Genomic DNA, 26,820 nt, shown 5'->3' with positions numbered 1-26,820 from the left:
CGATACACAAGCTGTTTTGTGTCAGTAGCCTTTTGCCTATCTGTGCGTACAGTAAACAATGTCCGTGATAATTGGTGCACCCGCCAGTAGCGAAGTGCAAAAAAAAAATTGGCACCAGTTGAAATCGATCGAGTATATAAACCTGCTGCAATGAGTGAAGGAAGGGTTTGAAAATGATTAGGATAATTCAAAAATTATGAAATGCTTAGAATTGAACGACGGCTGAAATGGTTCCAGGACTTTTCGAATATGCTTCGTATCCTAAAATGATATCGTATACAATTTTCAGACTCACTTATATTTTTCGAAAGTATATAATTTGGTTCACATTTTTCCGAATTGCTGACACACACACTTTTCTGTTTTTTTCCTTCTTCTTTTAAATACTATGACTAAACGATCTAAATGCTAAGCCGAACCGATTGCTTCCGATTCTGTACGGCAAACCGGGACCATTCTCAGCGACGATGGTAGGCATGGTACAAGGGAGCATGGGCGACGGCAACCGGGGCATGGGCGTAAGCGGCATATGCGGGAGCATGATAGGCATGGTAGCTATGATGCACCACCGGAGCATGGGCCACGTAGGTCTTGGCGATCGGAGCATGGTAGATGGGAGCGGCCGCAACCAGTGGTGCCGAGTGGGCGACAATCGGTGCGGGGGCCACGTACGAGTGGGACAGGACCGGGGAGGCATGATATCCGAGGCTCAGATGCACGCCACGCTTAGCTTTCGACGATTCGGCCATTTCTTCGGCGCACACGGCGGCGACGACGGTCAACAGAACGATCTGCAAGTAGGTAAAGAAATGGTGAGTTAACAGCAAGTTTTATTTGGTTAAGGTTCAAGGAAATATGAAAATGGAAAGAAAAATACTAGGTAATTCCTTCATACATTGGTATGCTATAGGGCGACCCACACCTTTAAAATACAATGGTAACATACGAGAATCAGAAGGTCATAACACATGCGAATTGAAAATGTCTTCAATCGAATCATCAAGTGTGACTATCAAAAATGAAAACTGTAGTCTGAATAACGTTGCGGCGAATAATGTCTTCTTCGTTCTTCAATTGGATGTCATCCTGTTATTTCAACTGCTACTGTGAGCTCAGCATGTGCCAAGTTAAAACGGTTATCTAGTGCTGGACCCGATGGAATCCCATCTGTGATAATAAAAAACTGCTCTGGCAGCCTATTAGTTCCACTATCCATTATATTCAACTGCTCCTTACGTTCAGGAACTTTTCCTGAAATATGGAAGAAATTTTGTGTGTTTCCTGTTTATAAAAAAAAGGAAACAAGTCTACAGTATCCAACTACCTCGGAATAGCAGCTTTGTGCGCCGTATCTAAGCTGTTTGAAATTATAGCTCGGGATTTTATAACACATAATTGCTCTAACTACATATCTGAAACTCAACATAGTTTTATGCCGAATCGTTCGACGTCTACAAATTTAGTATCCTATACTTCCTTTATCATACGTTCGTTACAATCACGACTACAGGTAGATTCTATCTATACCGATTTCTCCGCTACGTTCGACAAGATTAATCATCAAGTAACAATCTCAAAGTTAAATAGACTAGGATTTAACGAGTCATTTCTGAATTGGCTTCACTCATACCTTACTGGTCGCGAAAGGATAGTGAAAATAGGAGACTGTACAACCTTACCATTCGCCGTTACCTCTGGAGTTCCTCAAGGAAGTCACCTTGGACCGTTTATATATTTACTTTATCTCAACGATCTAAATTTTTCGATCAAGTGCATGAAACTATCGTTCGCCGATGACATCAAATTATTTCATGTCATCAAATCCACAGCTGACGCAGAGTTCCTACAAGAGCAGTTGAATAATTTGACTAACTGGTGTAATATCAACAGAATGGTTTTGAACGCCTCCAAATGCTCCGTCATCTCTTTTAGTCGCAAACAGTGTATAGTCAGTTTCGACTATAATATATCATAAATTGTTCTGGAACGTACATAGTCTGTGAAGGACCTTGGTGTCCTCCTGGACTCTAGGTTAAATTTCAAGGAACACATTGAGTTTACTATCTTCAAAGCCTGCTAAGCTGCTAGGATTCATTTTCCGCGTTACTAAAGAATTCGATGATGTACATTGCTTGAAAGCATTATATCGTGCCTTAGTTCACTCTACGCTCGAATACGCCTCGGTTGTCTGGTCACCATACTACCAAAACGATATCCAACGCATTGAAGCGATTCAACGGAAATTTGTTCGATTTGCTCTGCGTCGGCTTCCTTGGAGAAACCCTTGGAACCTTCCAAGTTACCATGTTCGTCGCGATGCCAGCAAGGCTACTTTTGTGGCTGATCTCCTCCAATCAAGAATAGACTGCTCCGAGCTCTTACAGCTTTTACAAATAGATATCCATCGCCGTAATGTTAGAAACTATTTATTTCTTAGGACCCCCTAGGCTAGAACTAATTATGGGTATAACAAGTCTTTTGCCAGCATGTGCCGAGCATTCAACCACTGTTCCAATTCATTCGACTTTAATTTATCCCGGAACGTTGTCAAGAAATTGTTACTAGGGTTACTATCTAATTAGTTCTAGTTTTTGTTAGTTTTGGAATGCTATGTTTAAGTGAAATGTATCATTTGGACGATTGTAATCTGTTGATGCTTAAGATGAGGAGGTTTTATGACTGTTGGAGAGCAAGTTTGACAGAAACTAATTCCACCGGGCTTTTCCCTGCTTCAAATTCACACACTCATCGGAAAGCGACCGATGATGATGTGAGCTGTGAACCAACTGACCTTAAACGGTTGCTTGACCGTTTATGAAGGCATGTTTTCTTAGGAAAGCAGATGACAAGGACAACAAATAAAATAATTCAGTATTAGAAACTTCCTGACCCTGTTCGCCGGGTTGGGATTCCAAACCAAGTTTGACTTTCGAATTCGTGTCTCCTGTTGAAATAAGAAAATGAAATGGTTGGCGGAACGATTTTGCCGAAAAATGGAGGTGACATAATTAGGCACCGAAGGCGTTTCTACCATATAAGGAAATTTCTTTTACACATCGATTGATGAAAATGCTGGGGCTAGGGCTAGAGTCCCATCAAGATTTCACACATCGGCATCGAACGAATGATTGCGAAAAAAAAGTATTTTTGAGTTGCTTATTACGATTTATCACGTCCAGAGTAGTTCATTTGGCAGAATGTTTCTACGGATTGAAGAAGTTTGCAGGCTTGAATTCGGACCTCCGGTCTAGTTCTTCGTAAAATATATTCCATTCATCCTTTACTTTTCAACTGTTTTTTGTTGAATACTGCTAAGAAGTTGAGTTCAGAATGGTCTACTATCTACAGGCTACTATCTGTCATAATTTCCTTTTTTGTCGTGAATATGACTTACTTTACTATGGGGCACCATTTAAAAATTTTACCTGTACAAGAATGCGTAGAACTTAATCGTGAATATCTCTTGTTGTATTTAACACAGCAACGAAGTTCCTTTCCCATAACATCGCAAATATGTTCAGCAATTTATGATAAAATTTTTAGTAGTATGAAATATCCAAAAATGACTCGAAGCTGAAGTTTCCTAAAATGTTTGGTATGAACGAACATTTTGGTAAAATTCAGTACCCTTCAAATTCAGCTGGCTCTTTTCAAGTGAAATCGAGAAGCTCAAGAAGTTCAAGGCATAAGTTGTGCTAGAGAAGTCTTTTTGTCTTTCTCATATAGAAAAGTTATGCAATCACTGTGAAAACCGACTTTTGAACCGAGGCCCGGAGGTCCGAGTGTCATATACCATTCGACTCAGTTCGTCGAGTACGCAAAATGCCTGTGTGTGTGAGATGGCTGAACCGATTTTCACAAACTTAGATTCAATTGAAAGGGATCGCGGTCTCATAAAAAATTCCTGAATATTATTTGGATCCGACTTCCGGAGTTATGGGGTAAAATGTGCAAAAATAATTAAAATATGTGTTCTAATTTTTCTCATAGATGGTGCGACCGATTTTCACAAACTTAGGTTCAAATGAAAGGTCCTGTGGTTCCATACATAATTCCTGAATTTCATCCGGATCCGGAAATATAGGGTAAAGTGTGTTAAAAATTTTATACCATCACTGAAAAGGGCGAAAAAACGTAAAAAGTTTTCTAAATCGACCTCAAATCTTCTCCAATTGATAGTTTTATCAGTAGACGGTCAAATAAACCGATTCGGTTATTCTTTTAAGAATCGAAGAAAAATATTGTGAAGAATACCACAGTATTATATAAGATACTATGATTGATATAAGAAAGGCATCATTACACCACTAGGTGAATTGAAACAAGTTTTTTCTATTGCAGTTAATTTCCATATTTTTTTTTTAGTTTAGAAAACAAACTTTACAAATTGGCCAGCTATAACAGGCAAATGGACGAAGGACAAATAGGAAGCGAAGAGAAACGATTCAAGCAAAATTGATGTTTCTATTTGTAAAAATATATCCAAAAAGCTCTACACACGTTTAGGGAGAATCATGTAAATTTATGTCTCCCGACATCGACATATCCGAGCGCTAAGAGTGACATATTTTAGCAGTTAATTTATCATATGAGACATGAATGCTAATAATTTCACAGAAATTATGGTAAAATTACATGTTTAAGCGTTTAAGAATAACGTCCAAAAATGTAATTTTGCACCTGTAAATTTCAGTCATGTGACGAATAATAGAAACATTATTCGTCGAATTGCGTCAACTATAAATTTCCTAACTTTTTGCTGTGTACACACACAAAATCAATTTTACAAGAGACCTAATCCAACACACGATGGAACTCGTAAAGACCGAATTTGTCGTATGGCGCCAAGTTTCATTTGATGATTCAATGTTGGATTAGATAGAATTTCGTTTATCAAGTGCGACTGTATTAATTTAGCAAGCAGATGTGAGTTCTTGCACATAAATTTGCGAGAACTGCGGCGTTCCATTTATGTGCCTCTTATAAGATGTAAAATTACAAGGTTTTTTCAAAGTGTGTACACACTTAGAAAAAAATACATCTTTATAGACGCTCATAAAAGGAGCGTCGCGATTCACTTACATTCACAATTCAAAGCATGTAGAGATAAGTCATATCATTAATTTCACAGTGAATTTAGCTGAAGTTTACATCGATACAGACGCAAAATTTATTATTACATGTTAGTAGATGTAATATTATGGCATCACCGAAGAAATTACGGTATGCTGGAATTTACGTCAAGCGTAAATTTCATTTTTTCCAAGAGTGTAGAAGACAAAAACACTTAACTGTTCATATTGAAAAAAAAAGGATAATTATTAAAAAAACCCCTTCTTAATCCACCAAATAGTCTCATGATTTTTTTATCTTTTTATAAAATAATTTCTGATACTAATTTGGACTCATTTTTGATTTTGTTTTTTGATTTTGAGAAGAGTGATGCTAATCTAAAAACCTGTTTTAATTCACCTAAAGGTGTAATGATACCTTTCTCATGTATAATATTGTGGTATTCTATTCAAAACTTTTCTCTTCGATTTTTGAAAGAAACCAAGAGATTGTTTGTCCATTAACTAGTATAACATACAGAATAAAACAGTGCTTTGATTGCGTAGGTCATCCTTAAGAAAACGAAGTGGGTTCACTATTATATGCACTTCTGGCACCGGAACCCGAGAACCGGTATAATCAAAGTCGGTTCGTACGGCCACTAACTAACATGACACACAAACTCTACTAGTACGCACTCTTAATTACGATTTAAATGTTTGTTGCATCCGAAAATATGCAGTAATTTTTGGTAGGACCATAGGACCTTTCAATTGACCCTAAGATTGGGGATAACGGTTTAGAGTCCAGTTTGAAACATCTTTTACGGTTTTTGTACAATATTGTACACACTTTACCCTATAGCTCCGAAACAGGAAGTCGGATCCGGATGAAATTCAGGAATTCCGTATGGGACCGGAAGACCTTTCATTTGAATTGTCAAAATCGGTTCAGCCATCTCCGATAAAACCTAGTGAGATTACTTGACACACACACACACACACACACACACACACACACACACACACACAGACATTGCTCAGCTCGATGAACTGAGTCGAATGGTATATGACACTTGGCCCTCCGGGCCAATTTTCACTAGTCGGTTTTTCACCCAATTTTCACCCGTCCTAGTCCACTTAGTGGAATTTTCATAGATCTTGAAAAATCGCCATAGGCGGGTTGGGTTACGTCACTTATACCATCATATCTCCGGAAACAAAAGTCACAGCTTTTTGATCTTCGAACTTGATCAATGGCCCGATAGTAGCTTTCAAACGAGCCTAAGTTTGTTAAAATCGGTTCAGTCATCTCTGAGAAAATTGAGCGGTAAATATATCTTCGAAAAGTGCACACACACAGACATTTTCCGATCTCGTCGAACTGAGTCGAATGGTATATAACACTATGGGTCTCCGAGGTTCCGTTTGAAAGTCGGTTTTTCCAGCAATTCTAATACCTTTCTATAGAGAAAGGCAAAAACTCATAAAAGTAATCCGAATTCAGTACTTTGGAGATATTACAGTCAAAAAAATAGGAAAACTACTCCTCGTATCAACGAACCAAGCTTTTTTTAAACAATTACGGCCATTTTAATTGATTCCAATTTCAATTATTTCAATTGATCTTTTCTCATATATTCTATATTCTTAAAAAACCTATTGTTCTTCCCGTTGGGTTAAGACAATTGACAATCGTTTTTGCCTTTCTGATAGAGAAAGGCCATGCAATCACTGTGAAAACCGACTTTTTAATCGAGGTCCGAATGTCATATACCATTCGACTCAGCTCGACGAACTGAGTAAATGTCTGAGTGTGTGTATGCACTCACTTTTCTCAGAGATGGCTGAACCGATTTTCACAAACTAAGATTCAAATGAAAGGTCCCATGGTCCCATTGCTTGCTATTGAATTTCATTCCGATTCGATCCCAGGTTCCGCAGTTACAGGGCGATGAGTGTCAAAATGTTCAAATCGCCATATAGAATGACAATATGTACCATACCGGTACGTGATGGTACGGTGGAAGAATAAGACACAAAACGAAGGATGCGTGATTTGTTCTATTTCGTACACGCTATAAAGAAAACGAATCGGTTACGGATGTCCGCTACTAGTGTGTGATATTGGTAAAAGACGGTGCTGCTGTTGATAAGAGTTTTAGCTATTTTACGATAAGTGCGACCGAAAGAATAAAAAAATGTAAAACCGTTGTAAAATGAATGATATAAAAAGAAAAATAAAAGAATGTCAATATATTGAAGTTTATTTGAAAAAATATGCTATTTCAGAGCCGGTAGTTCAGTAATACCATGCTGATGGTGTAGTGATGTCAAAAGTAATAATAATAATAATAATAATAATAATAATAATAATAATAATAATAATAATAATAATAATAATAATAATAATTCGCTTCGTTTGTTAAATTTCGTTTAAATGGTTTAAACAAAATAGAGCAAAAGATAGCAAGTCTAGGTTTAACTAGGTTCAAAACTTATAAGTTCAAAGGAAAGGTCTTACAGTTTCATACGGAGTTCCTAAATTTGTTGTGGATACTACTTCTGGTTCCGGAACTACAGGGTAAACAGAATTTGTAGATTTTGTTAGATTAGGTCCGACCAAACTTTTTTATTTCTATTCAATGAACAGTTGTTTGAAATGAAAGAAATTCATTAAAATTCACTGACCTCCTCTTTCGACACAATTCTTGGAACCGAAAGTAGCTGAGATGAAAGCGTTAGAGCAAATTCAGCAACTGCAAGATTCATATGGGTGGTCTATAATGTAAATGAAACTGGAACAAACGTATCCCCAGCAATCCGTTTTAGTTTTATTTATTCGACCAGTTCTACTGTCAAATTTAAAACTGGTATACACTGCCGTTCTATTTTTTCTATATTTAAAACACATATAAAACGCTGCTGGGGATGCCAGTTTATTTAGTTATAATTTCTAGATTTAAATTTTAAAACTGACATAAATTATGCATCTAGAACTAGAACACTCTTGAATATGCCCTTAGAAGCGAAGAAGTTTTTGGAAGTTTTTTTATGTATTTCGGCACGACTGTAATTTATCTCTTTGCCAGAAAAAAATCTGGAGGTGGAGTCCTCATAGCCATTAACTCTTGCTTTACTTCAGAAGAAATCTTTACTCTCAAACTTAAAGAATTTCAACATGTATGGGCCAAAGCCTCAATGTCGGGAGAGGTTCATATTCTCTGTTTAGCCCTCCCCTCATCATCATTTGAATTATTTTTTCAATCCTTAGATACAATCACCTCAAATATACAACCCGAAGTAAAGCTCCACATTTTCGGCGATTTTAATCAACAAAATGCGGACTTTATTCCTGACACTGAAAATGAATCAATCTTACTTCCAGTCGTAGGAGAAAACGAAACATTGCATTACTTCTTCGACAAAATTTTTAACTTTGGCCTGGTAAACTCCATAAAAAATCAACAAAACGCATAAGTAGACCTTCTTTTCACAAAATGCACAGAAAACTTTTGTGTGAATGCATCAAACATGCCTTTATGGAAAAATGAAGCATTTCACACTGCAATTGAATATTCATCATTTTCACACAATGTATCCCTTCCCTACAACTTGGAGTATGAAGAAGTGCCGGAATACAAAAAAAAATTAACTTCGAAGAAGTCAAGCGTAGACTAAATATAATTAATTGGCAAAGTGTATTGAATGTAGAAGGAAATGTCGACGAAGAAGTGGACAAATTTTACTATGTTATAAATAATATACTATCTGAAACTTTGCCAATGAAAACAAGAAGAAAAAACCACAGCAGCAAATTACCTGCATGGTTCAATCCACAACTCAAACACCTTAAAAATAGAAAACAGAAAGCACACAAAATTTATAAACAAGAGAAGAGTGAGGCTAACCTCCAAAATTACTTGGCTCTTGGCAATCAACTTAAAATTTCCATTGACGAGGCACAGGAACAATATAACTGCAAAATTGAAAACGAAATAAAATCATGTCCTACAAACTTTTTCAACTACACTAACACGAAACTAAAAAGCAACAATCTTCCATCTCAAATGCATCTCGATGGGCAAATGCATCTGACCGTGATCGTGAATACTTCCCGTTCATACCTGAATTTTCAAATCACAGCTCTGTAAACTGTCTGTCAGAACATGACATTTTGGCTGCACTGAAAAATCTAGACGCTTCAAAAGGACCTGGACCTGATGGAATACCACCTATATTCCTACGAAATCTTGCAGAAGAACTTTCAAAACCACTTCTACAACTTGTCAATTTATCACTAAAAATGTATTTTTCCTAAAACATGGAAATCATCTTTTCTTGTGCCAATATTCAAATCAGGCTCGAAATCTGATATCCGTAACTACCGTTAGTCATTATTTCAAGCAATCCTAAATTATTTTGAAAAAATATAAACGAAAAACTTTTCCAACAACTGAAAAAATGTGATAACAAACAAACAGCATGGATTTTTTAAAGGTCGCTTAACCACAACAAATCTACTAGAATTTATCACTTTCACTATGAATGCCATGGATTCTGGCAACCACGTAGAAACTCTATACACCGACTTTGGTAAAGCTGTCGACCGTATCGATATACCATGACTATTATATAAACTGCATAAATATGGCATAGAACACATTCAACTTCAGTGGATCAAATCATATTTAACGAAACGTGTACAAGTAGTTCGCTTTCAAAACATTCTGTCTGAACCAATTGATGTAACATCGGGTGTACCTCAGGGCTCTTATCTAGGGCCTCTTCCTTTCATACTGTATGTGAACGACATTTCCTTCATACTTAAGTATCTAAAAATGTTTATATATGCAGACGATATGAAACTCTTTATGGAAATTAGAAACACCAGCGACGCCGCAATATTCCAGAACGAAATCCATCTATTCCACAATTGGTGCTGCAAAAGTCTACTCAAGTTCAAAGTAAAAAAATTGAACTCAATATCATTCAGTAGAAAAAATGAAACTATTTCTATAGACATACATCTAGAAAAGCAATGTGTAGAAAAATGTAAAATTGTACGAGATTTAGGCGAAGTCCTAGACTCAAAACTCACTTTTGTGGAAACTACAATACCATAATCAATAAAGCAAATAATATGCTGGGCTTTATTGAACGCTTCAGTAGTAATTTCGAGGACCCATACACAAACAAATTATTATATAGTACATATGTCAGACCTATGTTGGAATATTGCAGCCTAGTATGGAATTTATATAGTATTACTCACAAAGAAAGCATTGAATCGATCCAGAAATAATTTCTATTATATGCACTTCGTAAATTAAACTCGATAGCATTTCCTATACCATCATATGAAGCACGCTGCCAATATACAAACGCTTAAAGAACGTCGTAATCTTTCAATGCTTTATTTTAGTAATAACATTATTTCACAATTAAATTTGAATGTACCTGGACGTCAACTATGAACAAGAAATTTGTTTCTAGAAAATCACAATAGAATGAATTGTGCAAAAAATAGTTCAGTCAATCGAATAATGCGTCACTATAATCAATTTTGTAATCATCTTGACATGACTATGTCAGAAAATCAAATCAATACCCAACTTTATCGTAGAAATAATGCGTAGTATAAGACAACATTGTAAATTTTTATATGTAGTCTACATTTGCTTGACGAAATAAATGAAAAGATTAATTCGGATTCGGTGGCTGCACTGGACTTTTGATTGATTGATTCGGAGTTCATATTGAATTTCACATGACATTCGCCCAATTGGATTCGATTCCGAATTCAGTACGCACTGATAATGTGGGCAAAAGCGGAATTTTCCACTATCGTTGAGACGAAATTCATGAAAGAGGTGTCAGTTCGTTCGAAACATCTTTCTGAATAAGATGAAGATTGATCTAGCAACAGCGAACGAAACTGATTTTTGTTTTTAAATATTGAATGTTTTTCTAAGCTTGGTAATAGAATCTTAATACACACAATTTTACTATGCTTGCTTAACCAAAATATTTAAAAAATTACTACATAAGAATCTCATAAAAAATGTTCTCCATAAATTCCCTGGTTATTCTGATTCAACAGATCTAATGCTTATAATTCCAAGACTGATTTACACATTACAATCGTTTTTTTTCTTCTTCGAGCTACCCGATTCAAGTGCCCTAACTGATGTCAATAATTTTTGACAGCCGGTAACGTGTCTGACGAAAAAACGACAAGGTTGAGGCAGTAGCAAATACAAATTATAATACGGAGTACTTCGACAAATTTTCAAGGACACATTTTGCATCGTGCGGTACACTGTCATGATACACTGTCAGAGTGACAATGTACTTAAACGAGTTTTCTATAAAACTAGCAACACTGAAGGGCAAGAACAAGTTCACCATTGTTACTGTTTATTGTAGTGAAAAATAAACTTGAACTATGTTGTTGTGTATGAGATATGGTTATTCCATATCGGATTTTGTTTTTTGTCCTCCTTGGCTTTTCAGAAATTTGCTCCTTGGCTTTTCGGAAATTGCTCAGTATTATATGTTAGAATGTCTCGGCACTGTTCACCGAATCGTTATGGTAGCCATCCGTTCTTCACATTGCAAATCACTCCCGTCAGAGGAGTAGGAATTTTTCCAACATCTGCTAAATGCGGGGAACCTTTACGTCATAATACTGATAGAAAATAATTCAATTAATAAGTTTATCCATCATGAAAGAAAAACTGTTGTGTCTGCCACCGTTCGGGCTATAATCAATTTGTCTGGGTCACGCATATATGAGTGACTATTGGGAAAATGCATACACAGCTTGCATTTGTTTCTCTTTTAACTTTTATTTTATCGTGTAGAGCGCTAATCGCTGTTTCCGTGGTACGTATACGAATCGTACCCATGTTCCACACCAAGGCCCGTCTATGAAATAAAGTCCCATCACTGCTAAAAAATATCGCAATTCTTCATTCATCGATTAGCTGGAGTGTATCTTTGAATTTGTTGCAATACAACAACGGAAAACATAAACAAACAAACTTGTTTTGCGCCGTAGCAACTAGCATAAAGCGTTGCCAGAAACGATCTCCTTCCACATTTTCAGACTATCGTAACGAAAGGGAGTAATTTGCTAGGCTTACTTGTTCAGGCTGTGAACCAAACATTGGCGGTTCGTTTGTATGGGACTTAGGGGTATTATCACAGACTAACAGACAGGACACTCAAATTAGATTCTTCAATCATTTTAACGGTCATTTCAAATATTGCTTTATTTGGGACAGTACTCACATGTGTCATGATGGCGCCACGTTACCCTATCAAAAACATCCTGTCTGTCATCTAGACTGTGTTTATTTTTTTCATTTACCAACAGAGTTGCCATTCATACAGAATTACCTGTAGTGTATTGATTTGTATACGTCCATGCGAATTTCATGCAGGATTCAGATTTAATACATATTGCCAAAACTATATACAGAATTGTGCCTACTTCTCATCATTCAACGCAATACAAAATCGAACCCGTTTTGTTACAGTATTTACTTACTTCTGGTCTGCCACCACTTAATTTCGGGTGAAAATTACCAACACAATCAAAAATAGTCTAGATGAACAACGTTGAGAAAAATAAAGGGTTACCTTCCAACATCGCTAAAAATGTTAAATATATTATCAACGTAATCCAATAATTTATTGTGACGATTCATTTTCAAATATTATGATGAAATCAGGCATCCCTGCAAGCAGCTGATCGGTGTTGACAAACGAGGGGAAACCAACTAGTAAAAAAACTTTTACGTTACACAAGGGGTGTGCCGATAGTAAATAGTTCGCGCAGTACAATATAGGTGGAACTAGTGCATCACGAAAAATTATTTTTATAAGAATTTACTCATACTGTCATGTCTGTTAGTCTGTGGTATTATTATTTGTATTTGGCAGTAGCTCCATCTAAGAACTTGTTTTGCTTAGCACACCCAAACAACAGGTATCTGTTTCTCGTCCAAATTTTCTCGCGATCGAAACAGGCCATGAATTTTGTAGGGCCTGTTGAAAATGAATTCGTTGTCGGTTTGAAATAAAAACGGTATAATTTGACTGCGTTCGTCTGGAATTGACAGATGAGTTCAGTTACCGAGTAATTTCATGCTCGATTACGCTCGAATCGATTAATTCGTACAATAGCATTTGCTACTTTAAATGAGTAGTACGAAGCAATTGTATAACTCTTGACAAATATATTTAACTGCTTGATAGAACCGGCTGGCGGGTTCAAAGGTTCTCAGAAGAAACATTTTTGCTCTAGTATTTACAGTAGAAAAAGTTTGAGATCAGTTGTTATTCCCTCTCCCGTACAAGGATTTATGAAACATAGACAATTGAGAAAAATGTTTTAATTAAAGCTCAATCCTACGTTAGAGATAGGGTAACAGAGGTATTTTGGTCCGCTTTAGGATCGATTTTATTTTGGCCCACTTTGTAAAAATATCCACCAAATGTTTTAATATCTTTGAAAAATCCTTCCGCAATAGGTAATTTAATGTGATTAGCTTCAAACTGATGCAACATGGGTTACCTAAGATCGATTGAATCCATATAGTTTGTTAGGTGGGCCAAAATATATGAAGTGGCCAAAATACCTCTGTTACCCTACAGTCAGGAAAAGTGACGCTCTGTGATTCTACCGCCAGCAGTTCGTTGTATTGCGAAATCTGGGTTGGGTTTTAATCCTCGCTTTGTTTCTTACAATATGTTACTCGGAATTTAATTTGAATAGCACAACACTGGGGATTTTCTCTAAACACCATATTCTTGTGTTTCTTATGAGTGGAACAAGTTCCCGAAGATCGATTAGTACGTATCCTGTTTCCAACGGTAGCACTGAATTGTGAGTTTTTCCGTTCAAAATAATTACCTTTATTTATTCTTTAATCGTTCTTGCTAAACAACAAGTAATTTTGGAAGTAAATTTTCATCAGAAATATTAAGTTATAATAAAATGATAGTGAAAACGAAAAAAGTTTGACTCAAATTACGTCTGCTTAGTGGTTCAAAATGAACAGAAATGCAGCAAAAGTAGTTCATTTTGAACTGCTAATGCAAAGTCAATTTTAATACGAAATGTAAGCAAAACATTTTAGTTCATGTTTCTTTGCGGAACCAATGTGATTGATGAAATACATTTAATTATAATTTATAAATTAATTTTCAGCAGTTTTCTTCGCGAACAAACGTAATCCATTTCTTCAGATTTGTTATCACATAAAACTGTTCATAAATTCACTATTTTCATTTAATTTAAACATAAAGTTTAGCTACAATTATATTAGTAAATTAAATAATGGTCCTGCCAACAAAAACTCTACTTTCTCACTATTTCACATATTTGTAGTTATCAAACAATCCAATCAACACAAGTATTTCCATTGAACAGTCACTTATCAGTTCTACAGAAAACAACAACACTTACGCAGAACTTCATCTTGCTGATAATCCGACAGAGACGGTGTAGAACTCACTAGAGAAACAGTTGAACTTTAGCGCGAAAACTTGCGTAGATTTATGAACCAAAATATGAAAAAGTCACCACTTTTATAGGCATACGCCCAGCATCCGACGGACCGGCTGCCAGTGTTTCTCGACCGCGGAGGGAGGTCGGAACTGCGACGCTGTGGGCGAACGGCGGATCACCCTTCTCCCGTCGAGACCCGCGAGAACTCGAGTATGATCGCATATTTACGCGCAGCATAAAAAAAAGTCCAGGGTGATTCAGCGCACTATCGACTTAGCCCCCAAAATGTCATAGCCGCCTGCGATGAATGGCCGAAGGGGGTAGGACAATTTTCTACCATATCAGCCCAGGCTCACACACGCACGATCAAAGGAGGCAATGATGATGACGACGACGGTGGCGCGGAACATGATGCGTATTATCGCGCTGCTCAGGCTTCCTTTGATCTCACCCCTCGCTGGGTTCAGTTGAAGCCCAAGATTGAAGTGTGGCCGTGTTCGATTAGGACTGGTGATAAAATTGTTTTGCCTTAATCATACAAATCACGCGGTCACCGATCAAGCGCCATTTGTGAACAGTTTGCAGGAGGTGAGGTGCGGAGGTGTTTTCTGTTTTTGAACCGGTGAATGGAAATCGTCAAACTCGGTGGCAGTTGTGATAGCCCATTTTGAGCTGATACATCAAAACACTACCAAACAAATTCGAGTATCACAAACTGGTGGAAGATTTCAAGATTCCAAAGAGTCGAAATAGCTCCGAAGAGTTCAAAGAGTCCAAAGAGTCCAAAGAGTCCAAAGAGTCCAAAGATTCCAAAGAGTCCAAAGAGTCCAAGAGTCCAAAGAGTCCAAAGAGTCCAAAGAGTCCAAAGAGTCCAAAGAGTCCAAAGAGTCCAAAGAGTCCAAAGAGTCCAAAGAGTCCAAAGAGTCCAAAGAGTCCAAAGAGTCCAAAGAGTCCAAAGAGTCCAAAGAGTCCAAAGAGTCCAAAGAGTCCAAAGAGTCCAAAGAGTCCAAAGAGTCCAAAGAGTCCAAAGAGTCCAAAGAGTCCAAAGAGTCCAAAGAGTCCAAAGAGTCCAAAGAGTCCAAAGAGTCCAAAGAGTCCAAAGAGTCCAAAGAGTCCAAAGAGTCCAAAGAGTCCAAAGAGTCCAAAGAGTCCAAAGAGTCCAAAGAGTCCAAAGAGTCCAAAGAGTCCAAAGAGTCCAAAGAGTCCAAAGAGTCCAAAGAGTCCAAAGAGTCCAAAGAGTCCAAAGAGTCCAAAGAGTCCAAAGAGTCCAAAGAGTCCAAAGAGTCCAAAGAGTCCAAAGAGTCCAAAGAGTCCAAAGAGTCCAAAGAGTCCAAAGAGTCCAAAGAGTCCAAAGAGTCCAAAGAGTCCAAAGAGTCCAAAGAGTCCAAAGAGTCCAAAGAGTCCAAAGAGTCCAAAGAGTCCAAAGAGTCCAAAGAGTCCAAAGAGTCCAAAGAGTCCAAAGAGTCCAAAGAGTCCAAAGAGTCCAAAGAGTCCAAAGAGTCCAAAGAGTCCAAAGAGTCCAAAAAGTCCAAAGAGTCCAAAGAGTCCAAAGAGTCTAAAGAGTCCAAAGAGTCCAAAGAGTCCAAAGAGTCCAAAGAGTCCAAAGAGTCCAAAGAGTCCAAAGAGTCCAAAGAGTCCAAAGAGTCCAAAGAGTCCAAAGAGTCCAAATAGTCCAAATAGTCCAAAGAGTCTAAAAAAGTCCGAAGAGTCCAAAGAGCCCAAGTAGCCCAAGTAGCCCAAGTAGCCCAAGTAGCCCAAGTAGCCCAAGTAGCCCAAGTAGCCCAAGTAGCCCAAGTAGCCCAAGTAGCCCAAGTAGCCCAAGTAGCCCAAGTAGCCCAAGTAGCCCAAGTAGCCCAAGTAGCCCAAGTAGCCCAAGTAGCCCAAGTAGCCCAAGTAGCCCAAGTAGCCCAAGTAGCCCAAGTAGCCCAAGTAGCCCAAGTAGCCCAAGTAGCCCAAGTAGCCCAAGTAGCCCAAGTAGCCCAAGTAGCCCAAGTAGCCCAAGTAGCCCAAGTAGCCCAAGTAGCCCAAGTAGCCCAAGTAGCCCAAGTAGCCCAAGTAGCCCAAGTAGCCCAAGTAGCCCAAGTAGCCCAAGTAGCCCAAGTAGCCCAAGTAGCCCAAGTAGCCCAAGTAGCCCAAGTAGCCCAAGTAGCCCAAGTAGCCCAAGTAGCCCAAGTAGCCCAAGTAGCCCAAGTAGCCCAAGTAGCCCAAGTAGCCCAAGTAGCCCAAGTAGCCCAAGTAGCCCAAGTAGCCCAAGTAGCCCAAGTAGCCCAAGTAGCCCAAGTAGCCCAAGTAGCCCAAGTAGCCCAAGTAGCCCAAGTAGCCCAAGTAGCCCAAGTAGCCCAAGTAGCCCAAGTAGCCCAAGTAGCCCAAGTAGCCCAAGTAGCCCAAGTAGCCCAAGTAGCCCAAGTAGCCCGAACATCGAATATCGAATATCGAATATCGAATATCGAATATCGAATATCGAATATCGAATATCGAATATCGAATATCGAATATCGAATATCGAATATCGAATATCGAATATCGAATATCGAATATCGAATATCGAATATCGAATATCGAATATCGAATATCGAATATCGAATATCGAATATCGAATATCGAATATCGAATATCGAATATCGAATATCGAATATCGAATATCGAATATCGAATATCGAATATCGAATATCGAATATCGAATATCGAATATCGAATATCGAATATCGAATATCGAATATCGAATATCGAATATCGAATATCGAATATCGAATATCGAATATCGAATATCGAATATCGAATATCGAATATCGAATATCGAATATCGAATATCGAATATCGAATATCGAATATCGAATATCGAATATCGAATATCGAATATCGAATATCGAATATCGAATATCGAATATCGAATATCGAATATCGAATATCGAATATCGAATATCGAATATCGAATATCGAATATCGAATATCGAATATCGAATATCGAATATCGAATATCGAATATCGAATATCGAATATCGAATATCGAATATCGAATATCGAATATCGAATATCGAATATCGAATATCGAATATCGAATATCGAATATCGAATATCGAATATCGAATATCGAATATCGAATATCGAATATCGAATATCGAATATCGAATATCGAATATCGAATATCGAATATCGAATATCGAATATCGAATATCGAATATCGAATATCGAATATCGAATATCGAATATCGAATATCGAATATCGAATATCGAATATCGAATATCGAATATCGAATATCGAATATCGAATATCGAATATCGAATATCGAATATCGAATATCGAATATCGAATATCGAATATCGAATATCGAATATCGAATATCGAATATCGAATATCGAATATCGAATATCGAATATCGAATATCGAATATCGAATATCGAATATCGAATATCGAATATCGAATATCGAATATCGAATATCGAATATCGAATATCGAATATCGAATATCGAATATCGAATATCGAATATCGAATATCGAATATCGAATATCGAATATCGAATATCGAATATCGAATATCGAATATCGAATATCGAATATCGAATATCGAATATCGAATATCGAATATCGAATATCGAATATCGAATATCGAATATCGAATATCGAATATCGAATATCGAATATCGAATATCGAATATCGAATATCGAATATCGAATATCGAATATCGAATATCGAATATCGAATATCGAATATCGAATATCGAATATCGAATATCGAATATCGAATATCGAATATCGAATATCGAATATCGAATATCGAATATCGAATATCGAATATCGAATATCGAATATCGAATATCGAATATCGAATATCGAATATCGAATATCGAATATCGAATATCGAATATCGAATATCGAATATCGAATATCGAATATCGAATATCGAATATCGAATATCGAATATCGAATATCGAATATCGAATATCGAATATCGAATATCGAATATCGAATATCGAATATCGAATATCGAATATCGAATATCGAATATCGAATATCGAATATCGAATATCGAATATCGAATATCGAATATCGAATATCGAATATCGAATATCGAATATCGAATATCGAATATCGAATATCGAATATCGAATATCGAATATCGAATATCGAATATCGAATATCGAATATCGAATATCGAATATCGAATATCGAATATCGAATATCGAATATCGAATATCGAATATCGAATATCGAATATCGAATATCGAATATCGAATATCGAATATCGAATATCGAATATCGAATATCGAATATCGAATATCGAATATCGAATATCGAATATCGAATATCGAATATCGAATATCGAATATCGAATATCGAATATCGAATATCGAATATCGAATATCGAATATCGAATATCGAATATCGAATATCGAATATCGAATATCGAATATCGAATATCGAATATCGAATATCGAATATCGAATATCGAATATCGAATATCGAATATCGAATATCGAATATCGAATATCGAATATCGAATATCGAATATCGAATACCGAATACCGAATATCGAATATCGAATATCGAATATCGAATATCGAATATCGAATATCGAATATCGAATATCGAATATCGAATATCGAATATCGAATATCGAATATCGAATATCGAATATCGAATATCGAATATCGAATATCGAATATCGAATATCGAATATCGAATATCGAATATCGAATATCGAATATCGAATATCGAATATCGAATATCGAATATCGAATATCGAATATCGAATATCGAATATCGAATATCGAATATCGAATATCGAATATCGAATATCGAATATCGAATATCGAATATCGAATATCGAATATCGAATATCGAATATCGAATATCGAATATCGAATATCGAATATCGAATATCGAATATCGAATATCGAATATCGAATATCGAATATCGAATATCGAATATCGAATATCGAATATCGAATATCGAATATCGAATATCGAATATCCAATATCGAATATCGAATATCGAATATCGAATATCGAATATCCAATATCGAATATCGAATATCGAATATCGAATATCGAATATCGAATATCGAATATCGAATATCGAATATCGAATATCGAATATCGAATATCGAATATCGAATATCGAATATCGAATATCGAATATCGAATATCGAATATCGAATATCGAATATCGAATATCGAATATCGAATATCGAATATCGAATATCGAATATCGAATATCGAATATCGAATATCGAATATCGAATATCGAATATCGAATATCGAATATCGAATATCGAATATCGAATATCGAATATCGAATATCGAATATCGAATATCGAATATCGAATATCGAATATCGAATATCGAATATCGAATATCGAATATCGAATATCGAATATCGAATATCGAATATCGAATATCGAATATCGAATATCGAATATCGAATATCGAATATCGAATATCGAATATCGAATATCGAATATCGAATATCGAATATCGAATATCGACAATGGACAATGGACAATGGACAATGGACAATGGGCAATGGACAATGGATAATGGATAATGGACAATGGACAATGGACAATGGACAATGGACAATGGACAATGGACAATGGACAATGGACAATGGACAATGGACAATGGACAATGGACAATGGACAATGGACAATGGACAATGGACAATGGACAATGGACAATGGACAATGGACAATGGACAATGGACAATGTACAATGGACAATGGACAATGGACAATGGACAATGGACAATGGACAATGTACAATGGACAATGGACAATGGACAATGGACAATGGACAATGGACAATGGACAATGGACAATGGACAATGGACAATGGACAATGGACAATGGACAATGGACAATGGACAATGGACAATGGACAATGGACAATGGACAATGGACAATGGACAATGGACAATGGACAATGGACAATGGACAATGGACAATGGACAATGGACAATGGACAATGGACAATGGACAATGGACAATGGACAATGGACAATGGACAATGGACAATGGACAATGGACAATGGACAATGGACAATGGACAATGGACAATGGACAATGGACAATGGACAATGGACAATGGACAATGGACAATGGACAATGGACAATGGACAATGGACAATGGACAATGGACAATGGACAATGGACAATGGACAATGGACAATGGGCAATGGACAATGGACAATGGACAATGGACAATCGACAATCGAACATCGGCAATCGACAATCGACTATCGACTATCGACTATCGACAGTCGACAATCGACAATCGACAATCGACAATCGACAATCGACAATCGACAATCGACAATCGACAATCGACTTTCAATACTTGCTCAAAAAAAGCTCTAATGTACATTCGATCCTTTCTGCTGTCTGTTATTGAATTTGATCGATTCTATCGCGCTCTGCTCAGATGACTACAAACATCATACATTAATGGTTTCACTGCACCGTTAATTGGCTTTCCAACTTAAACAGCCCACCCGTTATCGATAATTACGATCGATTAGACAGCTGATTGGCTCCGGACAACATATCAGAACGATCACACGTCCACTGAAATGACTTACCTTGCAAAACCCTGGTCGATGCATTAACAAACGATTGCGGCATAAACATAATGGTAAACCTATATGCATGCATTGTTGTGCCCTATTTTATAGTAGCAGCAGAAACGTCAAGGGCGCTACCAATATTAATCACTTTATAGTTATCCGAAACGTTAATGTTTCCATTCAGATCGGCCTTGACCGGGACGTGTTCGTCCAATTGAGAACCATTCAATGCGAAACATTACCATGTTTGTAAGTTGCCGGAGCATTACGATAAATTCCAGCAAACATAATTGTTTGTTTCTCTGGAAGGCTTCCCGGAATTTTCGTGCAATGGCATTTTTTTCTGAGTAGCTTTCACATTTTTTTTGCGATGAAAATTTTTATCGGGCACTCACAGTTGGTTGAATTGTATTTTTAAGATCTTATTATATATTTAGGAAGTCGTTTATCATTGCAAAACACTTTCGATTCAATGTTCCCAGAAAGGTGCAAATTCCTTCCCCGTCAAAGGATGAGTTTCAACAGTTTCAACGACCCCCTTCCCCTTTCGAGACACGCCAACAGCAACAGAAAGTTATTTTGAAATCATTCGTCTTGACATAAACATGTCGCTGAGTGAATTAATTCTGCATCTCGGTGGGGTTTTAGAACTGTCGCCCAGCATCATACATAAGTCATGTCACTTCTAAATATAGTGCCGCCTAGTACTGATAGCGAGATAGTGATCAGTTAAATACAGCGTCTGTTTTCCGTAGCGGGCCGCCGTCGTCTTGGTCAGCCACTAAACCTAACCTAAAGTGTTGCAACCTAGAGTTAATTTAAGTTTCACTTACCGCCCCGTGCACGCCTTTCCCGCCGTAGGATTGCAGGTGGGCTCTAATCAATCAAAAGTTTTTCCCATCAGCGTGCTACTCTACTTGACTGAATTATGGATGGATTATTTAACTTCTACATCCTTTGCGTACTTTTCCCAGTGGCACTAGTGCAGCTAACAGTACCGAGAAAATGAGGGGAAAACTCCTAACATATCGAAGCGGTTTGCTGAAGATGGCACAGGCATTTTTCTTTATCATATTTCGTCCGGAGATTGCAAAGCAAGTGGTGCGTGGGGATTGTCATGAATAAAAGATCACCTTTTAGCGGTAGGCCCTTGAAAGCCGGGAATGGCACTTCATGTGACCTCACCGGGCTCCCGACATGTAAATGGCAATTTTAATGAGGCATCGCCTTTGAAACCCGAAGCTTTTGCATTGAAAACAGTTGCCTGACTACCATGCAACGATTTTACTGGATTTCTTGCAGGCCGTGGATTCGGTATGCAACAATAACAACTCTGATATGTGTTCGGGAAAATTATCACGAATCGCTAGCGGTTGCAGTTCAACCACCACTTCATTACAGACACTTCTGTAAACGGTTTGTTTAATAAAACATTCAGGTGTATGGTATTTTATTTTGCCCAGCACTGTATGTTCGTGATTCTGTTCAAACTTAAAAAAATGGTTAAGTTTCAGCTTTCATTACTTTACAGAATCTCTTCTCCATAACTCAATACTTGATTCTTTGTCTTGACACATCTTAAAAGTTTGAGTTAGAGTCGAAGCAATTCTGCACCAGTGATGCGACAATTACTTATAGCCAAGGATGGCTTTTATCGTATCAAAGAACGCTCACTGGCCATCAGTGCCATCAAAGAGAGATGGATATCATCGCAACAACAAAAACCCGACATGGCTTATTTAATATAGAATCGACACTAGTGCGAGAGCGAATTTCTCTCGATGACATTGCTGAGAATCAACAGTTAGCACGCTGCTGTGGGGATCCTCTCTGAAACAACAAACGGTCGCTTATTCTCGTTTCGCGATCCGATTCTATGCGGGTAGTTGATAATTGCGATAGAATCATTTTACTATTGCCGCTTATTCTAACTATGTGCATATAACCTTTGTATAAGTTGTGTCTATTAAAATGTATGTGAATGCTCCACACGAGGGTTTTGAATTGTTGCAACCTAGTACGAGAATCATCAAGTTGAATCATCGATTCGATTTTATGCGATAACAGCAACGATCATTATCAGACTGTAAATTGTAATAAAAGAAATTTTGGAGATATGATGGATATAATAGTTGATTCATTGCAGTGGTACATGGAAATCATCCTGAAGCTTTATTCAACAGATGAAGTACGTGTATTAATTTGTCTATAAATTATATCAAATCATTTTACATAACCAATAACGGTCAACAGGCTTCACGCACGTCTTGATTGTTTATTAAGGAGTGTATCGAAAATAAGCTATCCACATTCATTTGTGTTGTACGCATGTATTTGTGATGTTTTTTTATGCTCAGATCATGCTGTGCGTTTGGCTGTCAGCTTTCGTTTGTTTACTTGTTTGTGCGGTTGAAATTCTGCGTTTTCAAAATGTCGCGTATTAAAAAGGAAATGAAAATTAAGGTTCTGAACACATGGCTAAGTGAGAAGGGTATTACTATGCGAAAATTGGCGAAGCGATTTGGAATTCATCATGCCAGTGTTAAAACCATCATTCATAAGTTTGGGGAACACTATTCTTTGGATGAGCTACCAGAAAGAGGCAGAAAACCCGGTTTTTCCAACCCGAAACTGGACCAGAAAGTGGAATCTCTAATCATGAAGAACAAATCAATGTCAATACGTGGCCAAAAAAGCAGGAACGAGTGTCGGAATGATCCAGCGTATCAAGAGGCGAAATCACCTGAAAACCTACAAGAAACAGAACATCTCGAAACAAAGTGTAGAACAGAAGAAGCGAGCAGCAACAAGGGCCCGGAAATTGTATTCGCGTCTTTTGCAGTGACCAGATGCATGCGTTTTGATGGACGATGAGACTCATGTAAAGGAGGACTCAAAAACCCTTCCAGGTCCACAATACTCTACTGTCGTCGTTGGGGATGATGTGAGCGATGCGGACAGGTCAATTCAAGTGGAGAAATTTGGTCGAAAGGTACTAGTATGGCAAGCAATATGTTCCTGTGGTTCGAAGTCAATCAGTTTTTACACTACCGGAACTATAAATGCAGAAATCTATCGATCTGAGTGTCTCCAGAAGAGATTGTTGCCTTTATATAAGAAGCATAGTACATCTCCACTGTTTTGGCCGGCTTTAGCGTCAGCTCACTATGCCAAAACCACCCTCAATTGGCTTGCGAAAAAGGGTATAAATTTCGTTGAGAAAAATATCAATCCACCAAATTGCCCTCAGCTTTGACCCATCGAACGTTACTGGGCAATCGTGAAGAGGGTCTTCAAGAAGGCTGGTAAGGCAGCTGGGAACATGCAGGAGTTCAAAAAAATTTGGGCTCAAGCGACCAAAAAATGCGATGCAACACTTGTCCGGAACTTGATGAAGAGCGTTCGATCAAAAGTTTGAAAATTCGTGAAGATATAATTTAAATTTCATCCGGTTTTCATTATGCTCCAGTTTAACCTCGTACAATAAAGGATCAATGTTTAGTTTAAAAATATATCATTTTTTATCATAATTTGAAAGAAAAATTTGTGTACAGCTTATTTTCGATACACTCCTTATTTGCACTATACTATGTACCGCGAAAATTATTAATTTGTTATATTGGTTGATGTGGGCAGCCGGCTACCGAGAAAAAATTAGTAATTTATTTACTTTAAATCTATTGGAGTAAGGTTATCTAACATTTATAGGTGATTAAATAAACAAGCATTTTCTTACTATTTATATTATCAACATACCAATCTACGTTGCCTCTGTTTTTATCAGAACTAATTGGCTCAAGTGGCAGGATCTCCTAGTTCCCTGTTATTAACATTGTAATTTTAACGGATATTCGCGATAGTTGATTTTTATCATTTAAATTATAATCTTGAATGACAAGCAACATCATGAAAGAAGAACAAAATACCAAGCAAAACTTTACTCAGTAACTAGATGGAAAATAAAGTCGTAAAATAATGAGAAAATATTACAAAAAACCGTTTGTTCAATGAAGAGATAATTTAGTAAAATAAAGTAATCAGATGTGCAAAGTTGAGAAAATATGATAACTGAAAGAAAAACGTGCTTAATCCACCTGGCAGTGAGATACCTTTTTTTATCAATCCGCATGTATTTTTTGCATGAATATTCTTCGGTGTTTCAGTTTTCATGACATTATTCTAATGTCCGTCGATTCAAGTGGCAATTTGAGATTTTAATCACTCATTACTCTGTAATGTCGAAACAGCAAATCGGATCGAATTTAAATCTAAAAGTGTAACAATCGATTAAACATTCCATGATATGTCGAAATAATTTAGGGTAATTTAAGGTACTACCAGAGCCGGTATTCAGGAACCAGCATAACCCAAACCCAATCGTATGGCCATATGACGACTAAATTGCAATATTTTTGAGTCCAACTTTGAATCTTTTCGGGATTGTTATCTTCTATATCGCCTTGAATTTTAAAAATTCATCATCCTACAAGTCCAGAATCGGAAGTCAGAATTGGATAAAATTGGATTTATTTTAATTTGAACTTTTGTTTCTGAAATTTTACGATTTTTCATATGAATCTGAGTTTGTAGAACACGGTTGAGTCATCTCCGAAAAAAATTGAGTGAAATTATTGGTCACACACGGATTTGCTGATCTCGACGAACTGATTCGAATGGTATATGGCTGTTATTTTCTTCCAGCATTTATTTCTGTAAGTCGTTTAAATCAATATAATTATGGAATTGCTTTCAACTCGAAAATTCGTCTGGTTTACATATGTCATATTCGAACGATTATGTTGCCAAAAACGAACCGTGCTAAAATCGGTCCGAGGCAAAATATCATGTTGTACACAGTCTTTTGGGTACTTAAAACCAATTGTATGTAACAGTATAAAAAATCGTGTTTTCCGTTGCTCCCAAGCATTTCTTTGCCAGACAGCGCTCAAAACTTCTACTGCTGGAATAGGGGGAAAAGTCGTTTACACAAAAATTTCGATATCTCCGTTAAAAATGGACGGATTTTAACAATCTATGGCTTGTTGGATAGGTATTATCGTGCGGAATCTAAGTCTGAAAACATATTCTGTTTTCAAGGTCAATTGTGACAGATACTGTAAAAAAACTGAAAATTTTGACATAAAACTTCGTATAACTCAAAAAGTAAACATCCGATCTCAAAACCATTCAATAGCGTTTTGGGTGACGGGGAGACCTTTCATTTGCGACTAGTTTGATCAAAATCGGTCCAGCCATTTCTGAGATCTCGACCTCTTAGTTGACAACACACATACAGACACACACACATACACACACACACGGACATTTGCTCAGTTCGTCGAGCTGAATCGATTGGTATATGTCATTCGGCCCTCCGGGCCTCGGAAAAATTTTCGAAAGTTTGAGCGAATTCTATACCTATTTTTTTTATATATATAAAAAAGGTAAAAAGAAACTTCTGCAATTGTCGCCTCTGACGACATGGAAGCAGGAACACAGTGGATCTATTCTTGGCTCAGTTTTTACCGCCAAGTTTCACACGGCATCTTGGCTGGACTTGTCCGGAGAAATTCTTTGATCAGTTGGAGACAGTTTTAAAACAATTTTGTAAATAATTCGTGTCAGTTATGTAGAACAGTTTTTAACAATTTGAGTCAAACCTGTTGCAGTTTTTTTTTCCAAACA

General features: G+C 37.0%; 1 protein-coding gene across 1 annotated transcript; it reads right to left on the bottom strand.

Moving 5' to 3' along the window:
- Positions 1-282: 282 nt before the first annotated feature.
- Positions 283-14,615, bottom strand: LOC131429906 (larval/pupal cuticle protein H1C). The gene is made up of 2 exons (XM_058594357.1): positions 14,530-14,615; positions 283-791 (listed from the first exon to the last, which is right to left on the bottom strand). Exons 1-2 carry the CDS (start codon positions 14,539-14,541, stop codon positions 459-461), a joined length of 345 nt encoding a protein of 114 aa, XP_058450340.1. The 5' UTR covers positions 14,542-14,615; the 3' UTR covers positions 283-458.
- Positions 14,616-26,820: the final 12,205 nt, after the last annotated feature.

This window comes from Malaya genurostris, chromosome 2, assembly GCF_030247185.1.
Source record: "Malaya genurostris strain Urasoe2022 chromosome 2, Malgen_1.1, whole genome shotgun sequence".
Taxonomy (NCBI): Eukaryota; Metazoa; Arthropoda; class Insecta; order Diptera; family Culicidae; genus Malaya; species Malaya genurostris.
This window is presented reverse-complemented; position numbering and strand designations above follow the sequence as displayed.